The following is an 18,459-nucleotide window of genomic DNA, read 5'->3' as shown; positions in this document are numbered from 1 at the left end:
TTTGGAACCCACATGAGATTTCAGTCATTCAGCCTTTGTATTCAGTATATAGTATTCAGTATTCATTATACTCAGTATGTTGTATTCAGTGTTGAATAATAGTATTCAGTCATTGGTTCCAGGGAAACTTTCCATAGATCTTGCCTTTCTGGTTGCTTACTCTAATAGGATAATTTCCATAATAATTATTCCTTTATAAACAGAATCAGAAGTCATATGTACAAGCAATTTTATAAGGCTTCACCAAATAAAAATTATAATAAAGTGGTTGTATTCAGTTAATTAATGAATGAAATAGTTCCATGTGCAGCATCTGTATTTGTTGGATTGGCATTTGAGGTATTTTTTAACCCTAAATAAACCATTGTTCTTTATTGTAGGTCTGGCTCCATGCACCGTATGAACTCCATCTTTCTTTATTTGAACACTTCATTGAACTGCTCACAGAGTCCAGGTATTGGTTAAACCTATGTAGTTAGTTGTTTAGTTATAGAAGAGATGATAGTATAGTGCATAAATTCTTCTTTCTCTTGTAGTGAAGCTTCAAAGAATGCCAAATTAATGAGGGAATTCCAGCTAATCCCAAAGCTGCTACTGACTCTTCGAGATATGTCTTTATCCCAGCCTACCATTGCTGCTATTAGTAATGTGCTGAGCTTCTTATTGCAAGGTTTTCCCAACAGCAATGACCTGCTCAGGTAGGGAAAACTTCGGTATTTGTCTGTTTACTAACCAAACATATCAATGAGGTTAAGATGAATGAGATGATTGTAATTGCTTCTTGTACCTGTATAACACCTGTAATGGTAATACTCTTCAGGATGTTTGTAAGGCACAGAAAACATGCATGTCTCAGTATCTTGCCTTAATAAAGCAAAGCCCGTTGTTGCCAATAGTTACTAATAGGATGTTGGTGAGAAAAGATGTCAGAATGAACCCAATGACATTGATTGTCCCAGACATAAAAGTGTTCGGGATAGGAATTCTCGGTCCCTCTTCCCCAAGCCCTGCTGCTTCTCGGTGTGCACAGACACACACACACACCCCCATAGTGGACATGCCTTCTCCTTTATATTTATTCTCTAGCACCCAAGCAGATAATGATATTTTATTTTTGCATATTCAAACCTTTTATATGAGGTATTATTTTGCTGCTAATGTGCAGTATGGCTTAAGGCCTATTTATGGGCTGTAGAAATGTTGTAACATTCACATCATCCCGTCATAACTGGAAATGGAAGGAAAAAAGTACCTAACCAAAGTATTTTCCGAGAAGAGAATTGCTTAAACTGGACTTGACCACCACTTTCCCTGTAATCTCCCAGGCACAGGGGAAAGAAAGCACACCAACTTTTATAGTATTCCCAATACGCTAACCTCTAATCTGTATACCATGTAAATCATTCACTTTTATATGAATTTACCTTGAAAAGAGTTTTTTAACTTGATATTTAAAATTGAGGTTTAAAAATTATTTTGGAGATTATTGTTATTATTAAAAATACTTATTTCAATCTTACCCTGGTACTATAATGATGACTTTGCTAAAATTATCACTGACACCTATCAAGCTTTTCTCTACTTTACAAATTAAGAAACGAAGGCCCAGAAAGGTTAACCTACTTGCCCCAAGTAACAAGATTAAAACCTCATACAGCCAGTATTTTAACCTTACCTGCATTTCTAAAACCCAAGTTCTTAATTACTAGGCTACAGTGGAGTGGATGCATATAGATAACGTTGGGACATTTTAATTTGAATCATGCTGTTTGGTTCTTGCAATCATTTGGGTTAGTGCATTAAAGGACTCATATTTCTAGAGTAGTATGTTTTTCCCTATATTTTAAAACATTATAACATATATAATGTTAATTGCGATAGCCCTAGGGGAAGTAAACGAAATAACAGTCACCTAAATTAAAGGTCTGTAAAAGAGTACTTAAAATAAGTTCTGTTTTGTTTTTCATTTCTTTGTTGTTTCTTTGTGTTTTGCTGTTAGTTTTGAGGAGAGAAAAAATAAAATCCATAACCTTTTTTTCTCTTGTATTTAAAGGTTTGGCCAGTTTATTTCTTCTACTTTACCAACCTTTGCAGTGTGTGAGAAGTTTGTAGTTATGGAAATAAACAACGAAGAGAAACTTGACACAGGTGAGTTGATTCTGGAGTTTGAAAGCTAATTGCTATGCCCTGTTTTCTTCTGGCACAAGTTAGACCTAAATTATATGTGATACTATTATATTACTTTCTCCTTACATTTCTTTTTGTCTTTCACAGATGTATGTGTCTTAAATCAAGCCTATACAATACGCAGAAGTTCAGAATTACCCATAGAATAGAATATAGTGTGAATTTTTACTTTAAAAGTAAAATCTTTCCCATTTTTAGAGGATTTATAACAATGTTCTTTGAAATAGCGAATTCTTCCTGGGTGATTTTTAGCATTATTTAATTTTGAAAAAATGTATGTACATCTTTTCAGAAACGCAGATGTGTGCTAATGTGAGTTATATCTGTGTTACTATTATTTTCATTTTCCTGTTAAATTTTAGTAGTCACATAGGGAAAGAATATTTTATGAAAATCATTTTATTTAAGTATAAAATAAAAATAATTTCATAAGTTGTGAGATTCTGAGCCTGTGACAGCCACTTTTTTTTTTTAACTTTCCTCATTTGATTCATACTTTTTCCCCCTCTGTTCCAACATACTGTTTTTCCTGTTATATAGTCTAGGACATGAGATTTGCTTGGAAAGCTTTGAAAGGACCTTTTAGATTGACCTGTAATTAAATTCACAATATCTTATATTTGTTCACCATTCTTTACATTATCATCCTGTTACATTATTCCATAATCATATCATGGATGATTTCCTTTAAACCCCACATCTGCCTGGTGGGGCGGAGAAGAAATCCTCTTCGTATCAGTGGTATCAATGCCTCACAAAGAAGTTCTCCATGTTGGCTGTGCCATCTGGAGCACAACCTCTGCAGTGCTTCGTGAATAAGCAGAGAAAGTGGAGTAATCATGTTTTTCAAAGGAGAAGTTAAGAGATTTGAGGGGCTAAGTAGCTCTGGCAAATCACAGAGCAGAACAGAAGGCCCCCGACCACTTACCTACTGCCTACTCTCATTTGGAACAATGTTGACATTTCTTTGGTAAAGCAAATTAGCAGTGGGTAAAAAGCATAAAGATCAAATCATGGATACACTTTCTGAGTGCTTTATAGCTGGCAGGCACTGTACTTTAAGTACTTTATTTAATCTTGTAATAACACTATAAAATAGGTACTAATGTTATCCCAATTTTATAAGGGAAGAAACTGAGGCCCAGAGAGATTAAGTAAAAGAAGCTTACCTGAGATCATACTACTGCCTATGAATCCGGGTAGTACAAACCAACATTCTAAACTTTCTAACCACTACATTTTTCTACCCTATGCAAGCATTATTTCTAAATTCTGAATCAATATAAGCAAAGTAAATAGGAATTAGAAAACAAAAGTACTTTTAAAATCTTTGGAAATATATAACACGTTCATTTCAAGTATAAAAATAGATGTGGTAAAATATTTTTCTAGTCTCCATATATCTTGCTGGCCGTTGAATTCAATAACCACAACTAGTTAAAATTTTCTTGGATAAGAGTACAATAGGAGGGATGTCTAAATTAGCAGATTTTTCTTTTGCTCTGCTAAGTTGATGAGACTAGTATTCTCGTCACTTCATTGCCTTTGAAATAATAGAGAAAGTCAGAAGCACACTCCAGGTCTCGTTAGTATATGATGTTTATTGTTTATTTGCTATGGACTAAAAAGACTGTATTAAGAATAATACAATGTTCCAAAAAATTCAAACTATAGTTTTTTCTTTCAAGTAGTTTACACAGTACTGAGGATAGATCTGCAGAAAAGAAAATGGCTTGAATAATGATGAATAGTGAAATACTTACTCAATGCAAAATAAAATAAATCGCATAAAAGGCCAATGTAGTGTGGAATAAAACATCAGTTTGAGTGGGAAGAGTTAATCTGGAAATTCCTTTCAGAGTTAATTGTTTTAAACTATTTGAAAATTGGGGGAAGCATAACTGACAGTGAAAAACTAGACATTAAAATTAAGGAGAATGTTTAATTTCTGTATGGATTGTCATTTCATTGAAAAGAAATAATTGAAAGGAAATAACTCCTATATCGATTTAGGTTGTGTAATATGCTTTCAGTAAGACAGTTTGTAAATCACCAGTCCCGTGTCTCTTAGAAGGAGAGGCAATCTTGAAGTACCCCTCCCAAAGATGAAGCACTAAATTAGCATTTAAAAAACAATGTTTAAGGGTACAAACAGTCCCTTGCTCAAACAAGTGAAAACATATAACCATGGCAGTCAAAATTTAGCCTGAGCTTCAGTTCTGGAATAGAGGACACCATGTGGATCGTGACTTACTAACTCACAGCTCATTAGTGGCAGAGCTGGGCCTGAACACTGATGGCCAGTGCTGTGTGCTCCCTGCACTGTCCAGTGAGAACCATGAGCTGTTTTCCTCCCTTTTCCACTTTCTCTTACGCATTTGTGTGCCTTTGCCTCTCTTCCATGCTATTTAATTCTAACTTCATGTATTATGTTCATTAAATATTAATAATTTATGCTTCCTCTTTTCAGTTTTTAAGTCAGGTAAATTTAACTATTTATGTCCTTAAAAATGAAACTGGAAGTTAAAGATTTGGATTATTATTTTTATTCATGTGATCCTCATTTGAGTACTTCCTCCTTATTGGTAGGGGAGGGAAAGATTAATGTAAAAAGGGGTTCACAGCCTTTATTATCACTTGTTTAGATAATGTCAAATGTAAATAAACAATTTTCACGATTCTAAAGAGAAATGATTTAATGTACCCTTTTTCTTACCCACTTTAATGGAAAGTACTAGAGAAAATATATTCTAAAAGATATATTTTTCAGTGAGATTTCCTAGAATAGATTGGGATATTTTATCCTGGTTTATCTGCTAGGGCAATTTAATGTATGTATTTTCATTATAGGAACTGAAGAAGAGTTTGGAGGTCTTGTATCTGCTAATCTTATACTTTTGAGGAACAGACTTCTAGATATCTTGCTAAAACTAGTTTACACATCTAAAGAAAAGACAAGCATTAATTTGCAGTAAGTAAAATATTTTTAGAATTGATGGTACCAGTGTTTATTACTAGTTAAACCCTGAAATTTATAGTGTCTCAAGAACTTTTTTTTTAATTTGAAATCCTTATCCTTCAAACTAATGTTTTGTTTTAATCCATCCGTCTTTGAATAGAGCTTGTGAAGAACTGGTCAAGACACTGGGTTTTGACTGGATTATGATGTTTATGGAAGAACACTTGCATTCCACCACAGTTACAGCAGCCATGAGAATCCTTGTTGTCCTACTGAGTAATCAGTCTATTCTCATCAAGTTTAAAGAAGGACTCAGTGGTGGAGGATGGCTGGAACAGACCGACTCTGTCTTAACTAACAAGATCGGAACTGTATTAGGTATGGGACTTTGACAGTCAGCTGCTTTAAAATAAGCTATTGTGTTTTGTTTTTAAATCTTATGTAAGCTTGTACTCTTCAGTTTTCTGACAACCATTAAGAGTCATGGATTTTAATTAATGATAAAATAAAAGCTTCAAAAGTTGCATATTTGGCTTTTTTAATTGCAAAAGCAATTGAAGTCAGAGACAGGCTATTAAGATGTGAAAAGTCAAGGGAATTCTTTACGATATTTTCGTAGCATTGTTCTCTTTCTGATCTATAAGTAAACAGCAAATTATCAGAACTGAATTAATAATAACAATAATTTTGAGTGCTTATTCTGTGCTAATTACTAAACACTTTTATTCTCACAATAACCCTGTGAGGTATAAATACTGTCATACCCATTTTGCAGATGAGAAAGCCAAGACATAGGGTTAAAGTCACTTGTCAGCTAGGAAGTGTCAAAATTTGAATCCAGGTCAGTCAACCTCACAGCCCATGTTTTTGACAGTTATGTTATATTGCCATTCCAGGATTTAAGCTCCAAGTTTCAGCCAAAGCTTCTTATTCTTTGCTGACCAGCTATGTGCTGTTTTCAACATGGAATTGAGCATTTAAGTAATATTAAAAAATTATAGTTTTCTATGTTAAGATATAGAAAGGTATATTTCTGTTCATGTTAATGACCTTGTTTTGGAAAATATTTTTAAGATAATGTCTTTATTGGAAATTACAATCATTCTATTTTTAAAGTATTTTAAAAATATATTTGTCTTTATAACATTACATGTTCAGATCATATGTGATTGTATTCTGCAACAAGCATCAAAGTACCTATTTACACTTGTGAGATGGGAAAATTAGGGATCAGAATTTCATATGTCATCTGTCTGTTTAAAAATATGTGAAAGTATCAATAGCTAGTGCTGCCTCTACTACTTTCTTAAATACTAAAGCAAATGATAAGAAGACAGCTTTCAACATAAAATTATTTTATTGTCATTTTACATATGGAAAATGTCGAAGAAACCTTATGTGTGATGAAGAAATTCACTGTAAAATGATTTCTCGAGAAAATTGCTTTACAATACAAATTTTAAGTTATCATCATAGATACTTTTATGATCTGAAAAAGAATCACTATTTTGCACTGACTCTGGGGGAGGAGTATAGCCTACAAATGTTATTATTAAGAACAGTTTGGTAGCAAGAAATGTAGCTTATTGACCTTAATAATAGCTACTAAGAGAATAACTAATGCAAGGCACAATTGGAAGTGAGAATTTTAAATGCTAATCGACATCACTAGTTCTCACTGAAGGCCAAAAACTAAAGTAGTAATAACACCTGAGATTCAATTTTGCACATTGTGGTTTGCAAAATTCTTTAACATATATCATCTCATTTGGGCTTCATGATTCTGGAGATAGGTACATATTTTATGATACATAAGTTATATTTTATAGGAAATAAACTTAATAAGGATTAATTTCTCTAATTAGGAAAGTAAGACTGTTAAATGCATAAGGTTCCTGAGTCACACAGTAATAGGATCTACGTGTGTCTTCTAAATGTTAGTCCATCCTCTTTTCTGTCCTCCATCACTTCAGTAATATCAGAACAAGATGGTTACACTCCTGTATCTGACCTACCTGGCTTCATGCCTTAGAATTTGAACATCCTTCATCGGTAACTACTTACACTTTATATATGCTGCTCTGGTTTTAAAAGAGAAATCTAGGTATTTAATTTACGTTTAATTTAAATTTGATTCAATTTAATTTTCTCTGAATGTGTATCTGATACATGTATGTGTGCATGTATACATAGATATAGATGTATAGGTATAGCATCTCATTTGATTCTGTTTCTTTTTGATGAGTGACCTAACGCTTCTGAATGTCTTATTCACATTTATTAATTTATATCAAGTTTTTCTTTATGAATATACCTTCCATGTAGCTGTAACTTGAATCTAAGTTCATGCTGAATTATTAATAATACATTAAGTATTCTTTAAGATTAATTATAGGGGAAAACGGTGTGGGAATTTAGAAAGGAAAATGAATGCTGGTATTGGTTTTCATTTAGGATCTGTAGTTGAATCAAAATTTTTTTCCTATTTAATGTATAAAGTATCACTTTCTCTCTTGATTTCTTAATGCTCAAGACTTTTTTATACTCAAAACTTCATTTAGAATTCACTATAAACAAAAATCACTCAGCGTCCTCATGCAGCCAGTCTTTCAGAAATGACAATGGTGTTAAGAAGGGCAGGAGACACAGCCTAACTACACAGGCTCCGAGGAGACATCAGGCTCAAATCCCGGTGCCACCACTCATGATCTTGATGACTATGTTCTATGTGATAGACACTAGGATGATAGCAAATACTCACATGTTCCTTGTGTTTGAGAAATGAGATATTTTAAAGGGGTTGGTAAATTGCTGTATAATTTTTTGTTAATTAGAAAAGCATGCTTCGGAAGATTAATTCATATCACACTGAACAATTGGTTGGGATGAAATATTTAAGAAGCCATCTAGAAACACATTTCTCTTTTATTTTAAATAGTAGCAGGTACATGCTTACTTCATCCTAAAAAAAGCTGGGGGGAAAATGATACTCTTTTAAATAAAAATTGCTTCAGAATAAACATCAGTCCTTCATTTGTTGGTTACCATTCATAAAAGTTTTGCATTGAAACTCTGGCTAACATTCATGCTGTGCTGAGCACTGTACTAGGTTTGAACTACATGAGCTGTGTCCTGAAATCAGTTATGTAACAGCAAACGGGATTGATAGGAAGACTGACTCTGTAAGCCACTCGACTAATCAGTGACGATTTCCTGGTAGGGCTGTTTCTAGAAGGGAGTCTGGATGTTCAGAGAGCTGCAGTCACAGCAGGCTCAGGTTTGCTGTCCCACTGCTGGGCAACTTTCCAGTAGAATGACAAATCATGTTGTGAGGAAGGATTATTTTGCTTATTCATTTTGTCTTGTCTCTAAATCTGTAGGTAATTTAAGGTTAACTAGTTTATGATGATTTTCAGGACAAATAAAATATAGTAACTATATTAAAATAATTATATTTTTAAGTTATATATTTTTAGCATCCCAAATATTCCATATTTTAAATTCTACTTTCTTCTTAGGGAAATGTTGGAGCTCTTTTGAAGTCATTTTTTTAATGAGCAGTATTGCTATTACCTCTTGTATCTAATTATCTCAGCTGTGTTTCATGACCTGTATCTTAATAAGCTGGCTTGCTGGAGTCAGAGAGATAGTAAAGTAAAACTTGTGACTGAAAGATTAATCCAACAATTGAATTGTCAATTATCTGTATTAATATGAATGTTCTGGATGGAAATGTCACATACACTGAATTACTCCTTTGTTAATGCAGCGTGATAATTGATTATTCATTTTGTGCTTGTTATATTTCCTCTTAGGATTCAATGTGGGCAGGAGTGCTGGTGGGAGATCCACGGTCAGGGAGATTAACCGGGATGCCTGCCATTTTCCTGGTTTTCCAGTTCTTCAGTCATTCCTTCCTAAACACACTAATGTACCTGCCCTCTATTTCCTGCTCATGGCATTGTTTCTGCAGCAGCCAGTTAGTGAGCTGCCTGAGAACCTGCAGGTCAGTGTACCTGTCATCAGCAGCCGATGTAAGCAGGGTTGCCAGGTAGGAATTACCTAGTAAAGTGTAAGCGTCGTTATATATGCCCCAGAGTCACCATAGGGTAATGGGTTAATAACAGGAAAACCACTGATGCCATCCCTTTCTCACAGTTAGGGTGTGATTTGCGACAGAAAAATCTGAAAATACCATAGGAGATTTTCCCAAAAAGAAGTCCTTTATCCCTATTTGTTCTTTTTTTTCTTTATGTTTATTCTATATAATTATATATACATAAAGGCTTTGGATGATATGTTAATGATGATTTAAAGAATTCTCTTGAGTTACGTGATTTTTATGTAGAAATATAATCTCATTTCTGTAGAATCAAAAATGAAGGGAGTGGTATGTATACCATAAAATTAATTAGGTGGACATGACAGGATTCTTAGTGCAAGTTTTGATGAGAAAAATGGTTTTGATTTCTTAATGGGAAGTAACATCCATGTTAGGAAAACAGTAAGGCTTTGCTTGACTTCTAACGAAGAGCATTGGAGTTACCTATATATAGCTTATTAATGTGCACTGCAAAAACCTAGGTAAAAATTTAGTTTTAAACTCAACTGTACGTCCATCATAGTGCCAAGTACTATTCAAATCAATTCTAGTAATTGACAGAACCTTTTAAATGAAACCACTGAGTCTGTTCCCTTACATTAAATCAAGATAATGATTTATGCTTAGCAGTGTTTGGTTGGTTATGTAATTTTTCAAAATAAGCCTGACACCGTGGTCAAAAGTGTTACATAAAATTGCTATGAATAAATCTCCTCACAAACTGATTTTTATTTTGTCAAATTTTATCTGTATGCAATCCAAACGTGAATTAGAACATTGCTGAGAGTAGGGGGGGAAATAAGTTCAACGTGCTTTTTAAAAAGATCCTGCTTAAAATCACCAGTTCTAAAATTTCATCTCCCAGCTAATTAGCACATATATTATTTTTGTTTTCTTGAAAGAAAAACGTGGAAAACAATGTTTTCACCTTAGCTACCTAAGACAGGATGATACATAGCATTCACTTTTTCCTTATAAATGTAAAAATGAGTTTTAAAATTTAGGCAGAAGCGGTGCTAGGACTCCGTCTCTTCATCATTGCTCACTTTGAAAAATAAGTAGTTTCAAAGAAATTTTAGAATATTAGAACTCAGGAGAGTTGCTACTGAAAAAAAGGGCCAGTGGCTAACCTTTTCACTTTCACCTCCGCAGTTTGATTTGGATTCCATTTGGACGTTTATCTTTGGAGTTCCTGCCTCCAGTGGAACCGTGGTCTCTTCTATCCATAATGTGTGCACAGAAGCTGCTTTTCTGTTACTGGGAATGCTTCGCAGCATGCTGAACTCGGTAAGCTCCCCGACACACGGACACCTGCCGCGTGTCCCTCCTGCTCGCGACTTTGTTTTTTTAAATGGAGGAATCTTTTGGTAACATAACTATGTGTTTACTGCATGGTCTCTATAACCTCAGCCTCTCTGTTTTGTTACCTCGAACGCAAGGACGAACCTTGCAGCTGTTAAGACCATTGAGTCTGGAGCCCTGCTGAGTTCAAATCCCATCTGTGGTACTTAAGTCGTACTAACATCTATGTGCTTCAGTTTCCTTGTGTATGAAATACTGCTGATAATAGAATTTATCTCTTAGGGTGGTTGTGAGTGTGTAGTAAGTTAATATGCACAAAGCACTTATAAAAGTGCCTGATATATTAAGTGCTTCATAAGTGTTAACTGATATTATTATTGTTAGAAAATATATATTACAATGTAAACATGCATAGGATGATATATATTGTAGTATATGTCATTACAATAATATGTTATTTGAACTTTTAAAATCATTTTTATTTAGAGATTAAAAATATTGCCAGTGCAAGTTTTGTTTTTTCTAGTTATTTCAAACGTAGACATATGACGAATTGAAAGAGTAAATGACAAAATGTATAAGTTCCTATCTATCTTACAGGAATACTGTGAATAAGGATTTAATTTGTTTACATAATTTAGGATCACATTGTAAGAGGAGTTAGTAACTAGACTGTTTGGATTACAAGTATGACAAATCTTATTTTATTCAAAACTATTCTTATGCCATCTTAGAAAAGAACATTACCATTACCTGTATTAATCTAGAATGTTTTAGGATTTTTGTTTGGATTCCTATTCATAAATAAATATAAACATCTGAGTTATTTTTTTAAAAAGCCACTCTGGACAAGTATTAAAAGATAGGCATTGTTCAGATATATTCCGTCCTTGCTGCTGTTTTTAATCATTGTTACTGTTGTATTGCTGTTAAGAAAAAACACACTTTTGTGTGTCTCCTCTACTCTGAATATTCTACTATAACACTACTTCAATTCTGACACACTGGTCACCAAATATGTGGGGGATTTTGCCACACTCTCTGGTTGTTCAATTCAGTTCAGTTCAGTTCTGACGTGTCTTCCTGTAGATAGCATCGGACCCCGCAGGTTCAGGGTTCAGTCCCACAAGACGGCCTCTCTACTTCAGACACCAATCGCAAATCCAAGTTGTTACCTGTGCCTCTGACCTACTAGCTATAAATCAGAGGTTCCCATAACTGAGGAAAACAGTTCACTTGCAAGATTACCAATTTATTATGAAAGGATATAATTCAGGAACAGCCAGATGGAAGAACTATATAGGGCGAGGTATGTGGGAAGGGGCCTAGACCTTCCATGTCCTCTCCACCCGGCCACTCTCCAGCACCTCTGTGTGTTCACCAACCCAGAAGCTCTCCAGACTTCATCCCTTTGGTTTTCATGGACGCTGCATTACATAGCAATCATTACAATAGTGATTGATTAAGTTGTTGGCCATTGGTCATTGTGCTCAAGCTCTAGCCACTCTCCCCTCCTCGGAGTTTGGGGAATTGGGAGCTTTAGGGCTGACGTTTTTAACCCTTTAGTCATGTGGTTAGTTGCCCTGCAAGCCTCCATCGTTAGGGTCTTTCCAAAAGTCACCTCATTAACATAAACTCAGGTGTGGTTGAAAGGGGCTTGTTCTGATTAGCAAGACACCTTTATGGCTCTTGTAACTTAGAACAGTCCAAGGGTTTTAGGAGCTCTGTGCCAAGAAAACAATGAAGACCAAATATATATTTCTTACTACAAATCACAGTATCACAACTGCATAATGGTTAAGAGCATTGTGTTTGTCATTTTACATGACAGTGTGAGGCTCAGAAAGGTGAAGGAACTTTCCCATCTTCTATCTTACCCCTAAGTCTGGCTTGAGGGACGATGGGGCAACTTTGTTGGTAATTCAGCCACCATTGGCTCCAACTATACTCAAATATTTTGATAATGATGAGTAATTAAAACCACTGATTCCAGTTACTGAGCTGTGAGGACTCCACTGAAGAGACAAGAATCCTGTCGGGTACTAGGGGACATTGTTTTTGTTTTAGCTTATTTCTCGATTTGTTGTCATGGGTGTGGTTTTTCAAAGAAATCAGGACCATCGGTATATGCAGTTTTAGAAGAGTAGTGAGTATGCAAAACAGATGGAAATGAATGTAAAATTATTTTTAAATAATTTGTAGCAGTGTCAGTTTTTCTAACATGATTTTTCTTTTCTTGTCCCTGTGATAGCCTTGGCAATCAGAAGAAGAGGGATCTTGGCTCCGAGAATATCCCGTGACCCTGATGCAGTTCTTTCGATACTTGTATCACAACGTTCCAGACCTGGCCTCCATGTGGATGAGCCCTGAGTTCCTGTGTGCATTGGCAGCCACCGTCTTCCCCTTCAACATTCGCCCTTACTCAGAGATGGTAGGAAAGGGGGAGGAAAATGTCCAACTGCAATTAGTCTGCTCCAATGGATAGCAGATTTTCTTTTTTTTTTTTATTTTGCCAATCTTTTAAGCTTTTTACCACTTTATAGTTTCATAGCTTTCTACTTCACCTCTTACATGAAAATCTGGTGTCTAGCTCCCCACACTCTCCTTCTGCTTTCCCCTAAAATAACAGTGAACTCAACTTCCTGTTCTTATTTACCATATTCTTGTAAGTTCCATGTTAGTGACTTCCCTCCCCAAGTAGCTGTGGATCCATTTCTTATTTTATGTGATGACAGCTATGTAGTTGTGAAATGTTCTTTCCAGGTTACAAGACTAGTCCAACCAAGTGTCCAAGTGTAGCTCTAGTTTATTTATCTCAAGAATTAGGCATTTCCTGAATTTAGTCTTTACAAATTAATATAGGATCGGTTGTCTTTATAAAAAATGAAATATACATATGTCCTTTTGTTCAGCTTTTCTTCTTTCCATCAACGTTTATCTTTCCTATTTTGTACTAATTTAATTGAAAATTATTAGACTGTAGTCATGTATAGTATACATACTTCTTTTGTCCTTTAAAACAAGCACAAAAGACAGTTATTTCTCCATAGTAATTCAGAATTTCATGATGTATTTCCTCTTATTTCCACCACTTACTTTAGGGCCTGGAATAAACTACCTTCTTCACACTAATTTTTCTTCATGTATAAAGGTGAAATAGTCATTCATAAATTGTGGGACTTTTTAGGAGAAAGACAAGTATAACATATGACTTTAACACCCTGGCTTGTTTATAATTTTAAAATCCTCATTTTTGGTAAAATAAACCTTAAGTAATACTTCAATTATTTTTTTTTTAAAATGTCTTCTACTCCCTCTTTCTTTTTACGTTGGCTGAAATTTGGGACTGGTTTTATTTTTATTTTGTTTATTTATTTAGGTTTTTTGTGTTTTTTGTTTTGTTTTATTTTTTGATTTTGTTTCGTTTTGTTTTTACCTGCAAACATGGCTCAGCCTTTAGGTGCTACTCTTATGCCAGGTCTTTATCTGAAACTCTATGCCATTTGACTTCTCAGTAGGTATGTTTCAAATATGCAAATATATTTTTCTTATTTTATTATTTCAGTTATTTTAAGTGCAATTATCCACAATAGAGATAAAATTCAGCCTAAAACAAATATATGGTTAGTGGCAAGTCAGCACTTTAATACTAGAAAGAACATGTGTTGAGTAACCCTGACTACAGTACCCGATTACTACCTTGAGAGGAAGGGCCAAGGAAAGCAAAGTGAAGTAATGCTTTGAATAGCTCAATAGGAGGTAAGCGTCGAAGGAAAATACTATTGCTGCTACAATTTGGTTTTTAGGAAACTTGGAAGTAAAAACACCAAATACAATTGAGCGTGACTAGCATATATTTCCACTTAATTTTACTAGGTGACAGATCTGGATGATGAAGTTGGATCTCCAGCAGAAGAATTTAAAGCCTTTGCAGCAGACACAGGGATGAACAGAAGCCAGTCTGAGTACTGCAATGTGGGCGTCAAGACATATCTGACCAATCACCCAGCTAAAAAGTTCGTTTTTGACTTCATGCGGGTCTTAATAATAGACAACCTCTGTCTTACCCCTGCCAGCAAGCAGACTCCACTAATTGATCTTTTGTTGGAGGTAAAAACAAAGAAACGCATGTATGCCTGTTTTGCATTATTTTTATAATTAGAACTTTAATAACCAAGCAAGTTTTATGCCAAATACCTTTCAGATTTTTAATTCTTCTGGGTTGTATAGGTAGAACATATCATGGACCATGAGAATTTTTTATCCCCGATGTGCTTTATACCCTATCAATTTGTTTCTGTTTCCTTTACGGAAAGCATGTCCCTAATTCAATCCTTTAGCACCCTTTCCCGAGACCATAAATCGACAAACTTGAAAGGGCCAAATAGTAAATATTTTAAGCTTTGCAGATTACATGGTCTTTGTCACAGCCATTCAGCTCGGCCATTGTAGCTAGAAAGCAGCCATAGATAATATACAAACGAATAAGCATGGCTGTGTTCCAGTAAAACTTTATCTACAAAATCAGACATAGGCTGGATTTGGCCCACAGGCTAAGTGTGCCAGGGCTCACTGAAAATAACGCATTTTATGAAAGATTCAATCAGTGCAGAGACTAACTTCTTTTCTCTCTGAGGAACTTCCTAAGTACCCTTAGCAGTTTTGACACTACACCTGCACTTCCTCTGCACCCTCTAGTGGCTAATAGAGTTAACTTTTTATTTGAAACCTTAAAACCACAGCAGATGTCTTTTTTATTCATGGGAAAATGTTTGGTCAATAAAAAGAAATCACTAATGTAATGTAGGTTCCAGTCATGTTAGCATTTTAACTAGGACCACAATGTTTAATACTGGCAGAAAAATAGTCCGTTTCAACCATAATCCACATAGTAGAATTTATAAGCATGCCTGGTAGAGCTTGTCCTCCTTGGAAACTTTAAAAATAAGAGAAAAGATGGCCAGTATCTTAATGCATTAGGTAAGAATTTGAAGCGTTCTATGCAAAATGAAGTGGTAATCAGAAAATAACAGAATAAAGTTCAGAAGAGATGTGTGTAAAAAGCTTAACAGAGCCAGAAAACAAAATACACGTATACGGAAGTTATGAGGTGAGTGTACTTAACATTTTGAGTCTTGTAGGAAAGCTAATAGCCAATTAATTAACCATGGGCAAATGATATAGTTGTCTTTTATTTAGGTTTTCTGTATTGTTCAGTAGGGAAAGTTTGATATAACATGTATTACCCTTGAGGCAACCTTCTCATTGTTGTGGACACTTAATTTACCCCACAGTGGAATTGTGTCTGATTGTAATAGGGAGTCAGGGTAGTGGGGTGATATTTCAGGGAGAAGCAGAGTGTCAAGATGGAAACTCCCAGATAGAGTATAAACTCCTTAAGTTAGGGACCAACTTTCATGTGTTCTTTGATCTCTCACAAAATTAACACAGTGCCGTGGTGAGTTCTTTAAGTGTTTTTGAATGATTTAACTATAAGTACATCCCTGGCAGTTCCCGAACAGGAAGATGTGATACCATCTAATAAAAAAAGATACAAATTTGCTTTTAAAAAATTGACTTAATACTTTGAGGAACTTCAAATCTAATACACACATATAGAATACACATACAAAAAAATATTGAGTGAAAATACTATTGCACTCCATGTCTTCATATGGTATAAAAAAATAAATTAGAAGCATATGGTTTTGGGTGTTACGATTATGAAGTCTTTGTCTCTGAAGAAGAGAATTATCCTATATATTTACCATTTACCTATGTACATGTAGGAAGGGGTTTGAGACAACTGATTTCCAGTGTGACACACCCGAGCCAGGCCATCTTCAGTCGTAGGATTGTTGGAATCTCATCATAAGAGTACCTACTTACTTGATTATAGCTACAAAAGAATGTGTGAAATTAACTCTATTAGCACTCTATAAAAATAAGTGATTCCCATTCGTATAGACTGACTTAAGTGTGACACAAGCCATATACAAGAGAGGCAGTGTGGTGCAATAGAAAGAACATGGGTTTTTAAGTGGGAAATACCTGATTTGAAATCTGGCCCTGTTGTTTATTCCATAAGCATTTTAATCTCACTGAGCTAAATTAATTCTTTGGGGAATGATATTATATCTTGTCTCTCCTTCATGATTGTTGTGAGAGTTAAATATATGTCAGTCATCCAGCAAAAAACATTTTGAGAAATTGGATGTGTGCTGGTTATAGCTGTGTGACCTTAGCCAAGCTCAGTTCTCTTCACCGCTTACAGTTTGCCCATCTTTTAAATAGTATAAAAATAGAACCCGTCTCTTGTGAGAAGTAAATAAAATAATATATTTAAGATGGGTAACACAGGACCTGGCATGTAAGACTTACTCAAACAATTAAGTGGCCTGTGTCAGCTTCTACAAGGGTGTAGTCAGTCTTCACCGAGCTCCCATTCACCAACGTCCTCTGCTGTCACCACCAAGCACCTTATGGAAGGCCAAGTGCATTGGCTGCACATGAATACTGCTTTGGCAGCAGAAGGAAAGTGCATGAGAACATATCACGAAGCATTTGTATATCACCTAAAGGAAAGATAAAGAAACTCAGGGGGCTCAGTCGGAGTGTGTGCCTGTCTGATACCCTAAATAATTTTCTGTCGTCTGAGGAGTTGACTACTCTATTCCAGCCATCTTCTAAAAGACTTCCCCATTCACATCAGAGTGAAACCTACCCTGGGTGACTGCAGGGCAGTAAACAAACCAAAAGAAAGTGGCAAAAGTGGGCAGAGAAAGCACTATATAAAATAACCGAGAGAAGCAGCATCCAGAGGAGTACAGCATTCAGAAGGGAAGCTCAGATCCCTCCCCTTAAGGCTCCAGCCCATTACAGACACCTCGAAATACCAAAGGCCCTTTCTGCCAGAGCTCCCATGCTCTTCCCAGGGGCTGTGTGGCCTGTGCATGCGGAGGTTCTGCATGTATTCCCGAGCCTCAAAAAGGTTTTGATTCTCTAAGACTATGTTGTTGAGTGGCTTCGCTGTTTTCCTGGGGAAGATGTATCTGACAGCCAGAGGCCAGAGTAGGTCACAGTGCTTACTTCCCCTATCTTTGTTCTGCCCCGAACTCATCCTGGTTGTCTGGTGGGCTGACCAGGTTGATCGGAAAGAATGATGAGGCGACTATAGCAGAATTGGACTTGTTCTACATTTGTTAACTTTAAAATGGTGATTTTTAGTACAGCTGGAAGAGTATGGCCTAGCCGGCAAGGCCACGAACTTTGGCCTCGAAGAAGTTGAGTTTCGAACCCTAGTTGTGACTTGACCAAGTGACGTAACCTCTCAGCCTCAGTTACCTTATCTCTAAAATGGGCTGATTGTATCTTCTTCCAAGAGATATTTCAGATTGAGAGAAGGTACATGTAAGCACTGTGTTTAGTATATAATAGTCGTCCAGTAAATGTTTTTAAAAAACCGAGTGCCTTTGAGACAACTATGCACTCATTCATAATGTCTTAAGTCCTTTAAAAGTTATACTGCGATAAATCTCTGCAAAAAACATTTGAACTCGTCAGTTAGAGCCAAAATTCTGGGTCAGGATCACTGGTGTAACAATTCAGGGAGAGGAATCAGAGGATTAAATGCCTATGGTAACTGGACCAGCCTTAAATCCTTACAGAATACAAAAGAATATTTTTGATCAAGTAAAAATAGTGTTGACTGATCAAGCTACTTCTCTATGTTCTGTGGGCTCTCTGTTTCGCAGACTTTAAAATTTTGTCTAGTTAAGCTTTGATAAAACCTATTTATTATTACTTATCCTGTTAAATACCTTGAGTTATGATCGCGAATGAGCTTTATGATTTCTTTTATCTGTATCTCATTATAAACTTCCAGATCTCTTTTGAAAGTGAGGTAGAA

At 35.5% G+C, this 18,459-nt stretch overlaps 1 protein-coding gene across 7 annotated transcripts in view; it reads left to right on the top strand.

Annotated features, from left to right (window-relative positions):
• The window catches only part of WDFY3 (WD repeat and FYVE domain containing 3), a 246,071-nt gene that overhangs the window by 164,870 nt on the left and 62,742 nt on the right, over nucleotides 1-18,459 (top strand). For 6 of the 7 annotated variants that reach the window (XM_033105930.1, XM_033105931.1, XM_033105933.1 and 3 more), the window contains 9 exons: nucleotides 381-454; nucleotides 537-698; nucleotides 2,054-2,148; nucleotides 5,038-5,158; nucleotides 5,307-5,524; nucleotides 8,962-9,197; nucleotides 10,401-10,535; nucleotides 12,802-12,981; nucleotides 14,427-14,660. In XM_033105930.1, the coding sequence (XP_032961821.1) occupies nucleotides 381-454; nucleotides 537-698; nucleotides 2,054-2,148; nucleotides 5,038-5,158; nucleotides 5,307-5,524; nucleotides 8,962-9,197; nucleotides 10,401-10,535; nucleotides 12,802-12,981; nucleotides 14,427-14,660 (1,455 nt within the window). The remainder of the gene's footprint in view (nucleotides 1-380; nucleotides 455-536; nucleotides 699-2,053; nucleotides 2,149-5,037; nucleotides 5,159-5,306; nucleotides 5,525-8,961; nucleotides 9,198-10,400; nucleotides 10,536-12,801; nucleotides 12,982-14,426; nucleotides 14,661-18,459) is intronic. The other variant, XM_033105927.1, reaches the window with a different exon arrangement.

The sequence above is a fragment of the Rhinolophus ferrumequinum genome, chromosome 5 (genome assembly GCF_004115265.2).
Source record: "Rhinolophus ferrumequinum isolate MPI-CBG mRhiFer1 chromosome 5, mRhiFer1_v1.p, whole genome shotgun sequence".
NCBI lineage: Eukaryota > Metazoa > Chordata > Mammalia > Chiroptera > Rhinolophidae > Rhinolophus > Rhinolophus ferrumequinum.
Note: the sequence above shows the minus strand (reverse complement) of the source record. Positions and strands in the feature narration are given on the sequence as shown.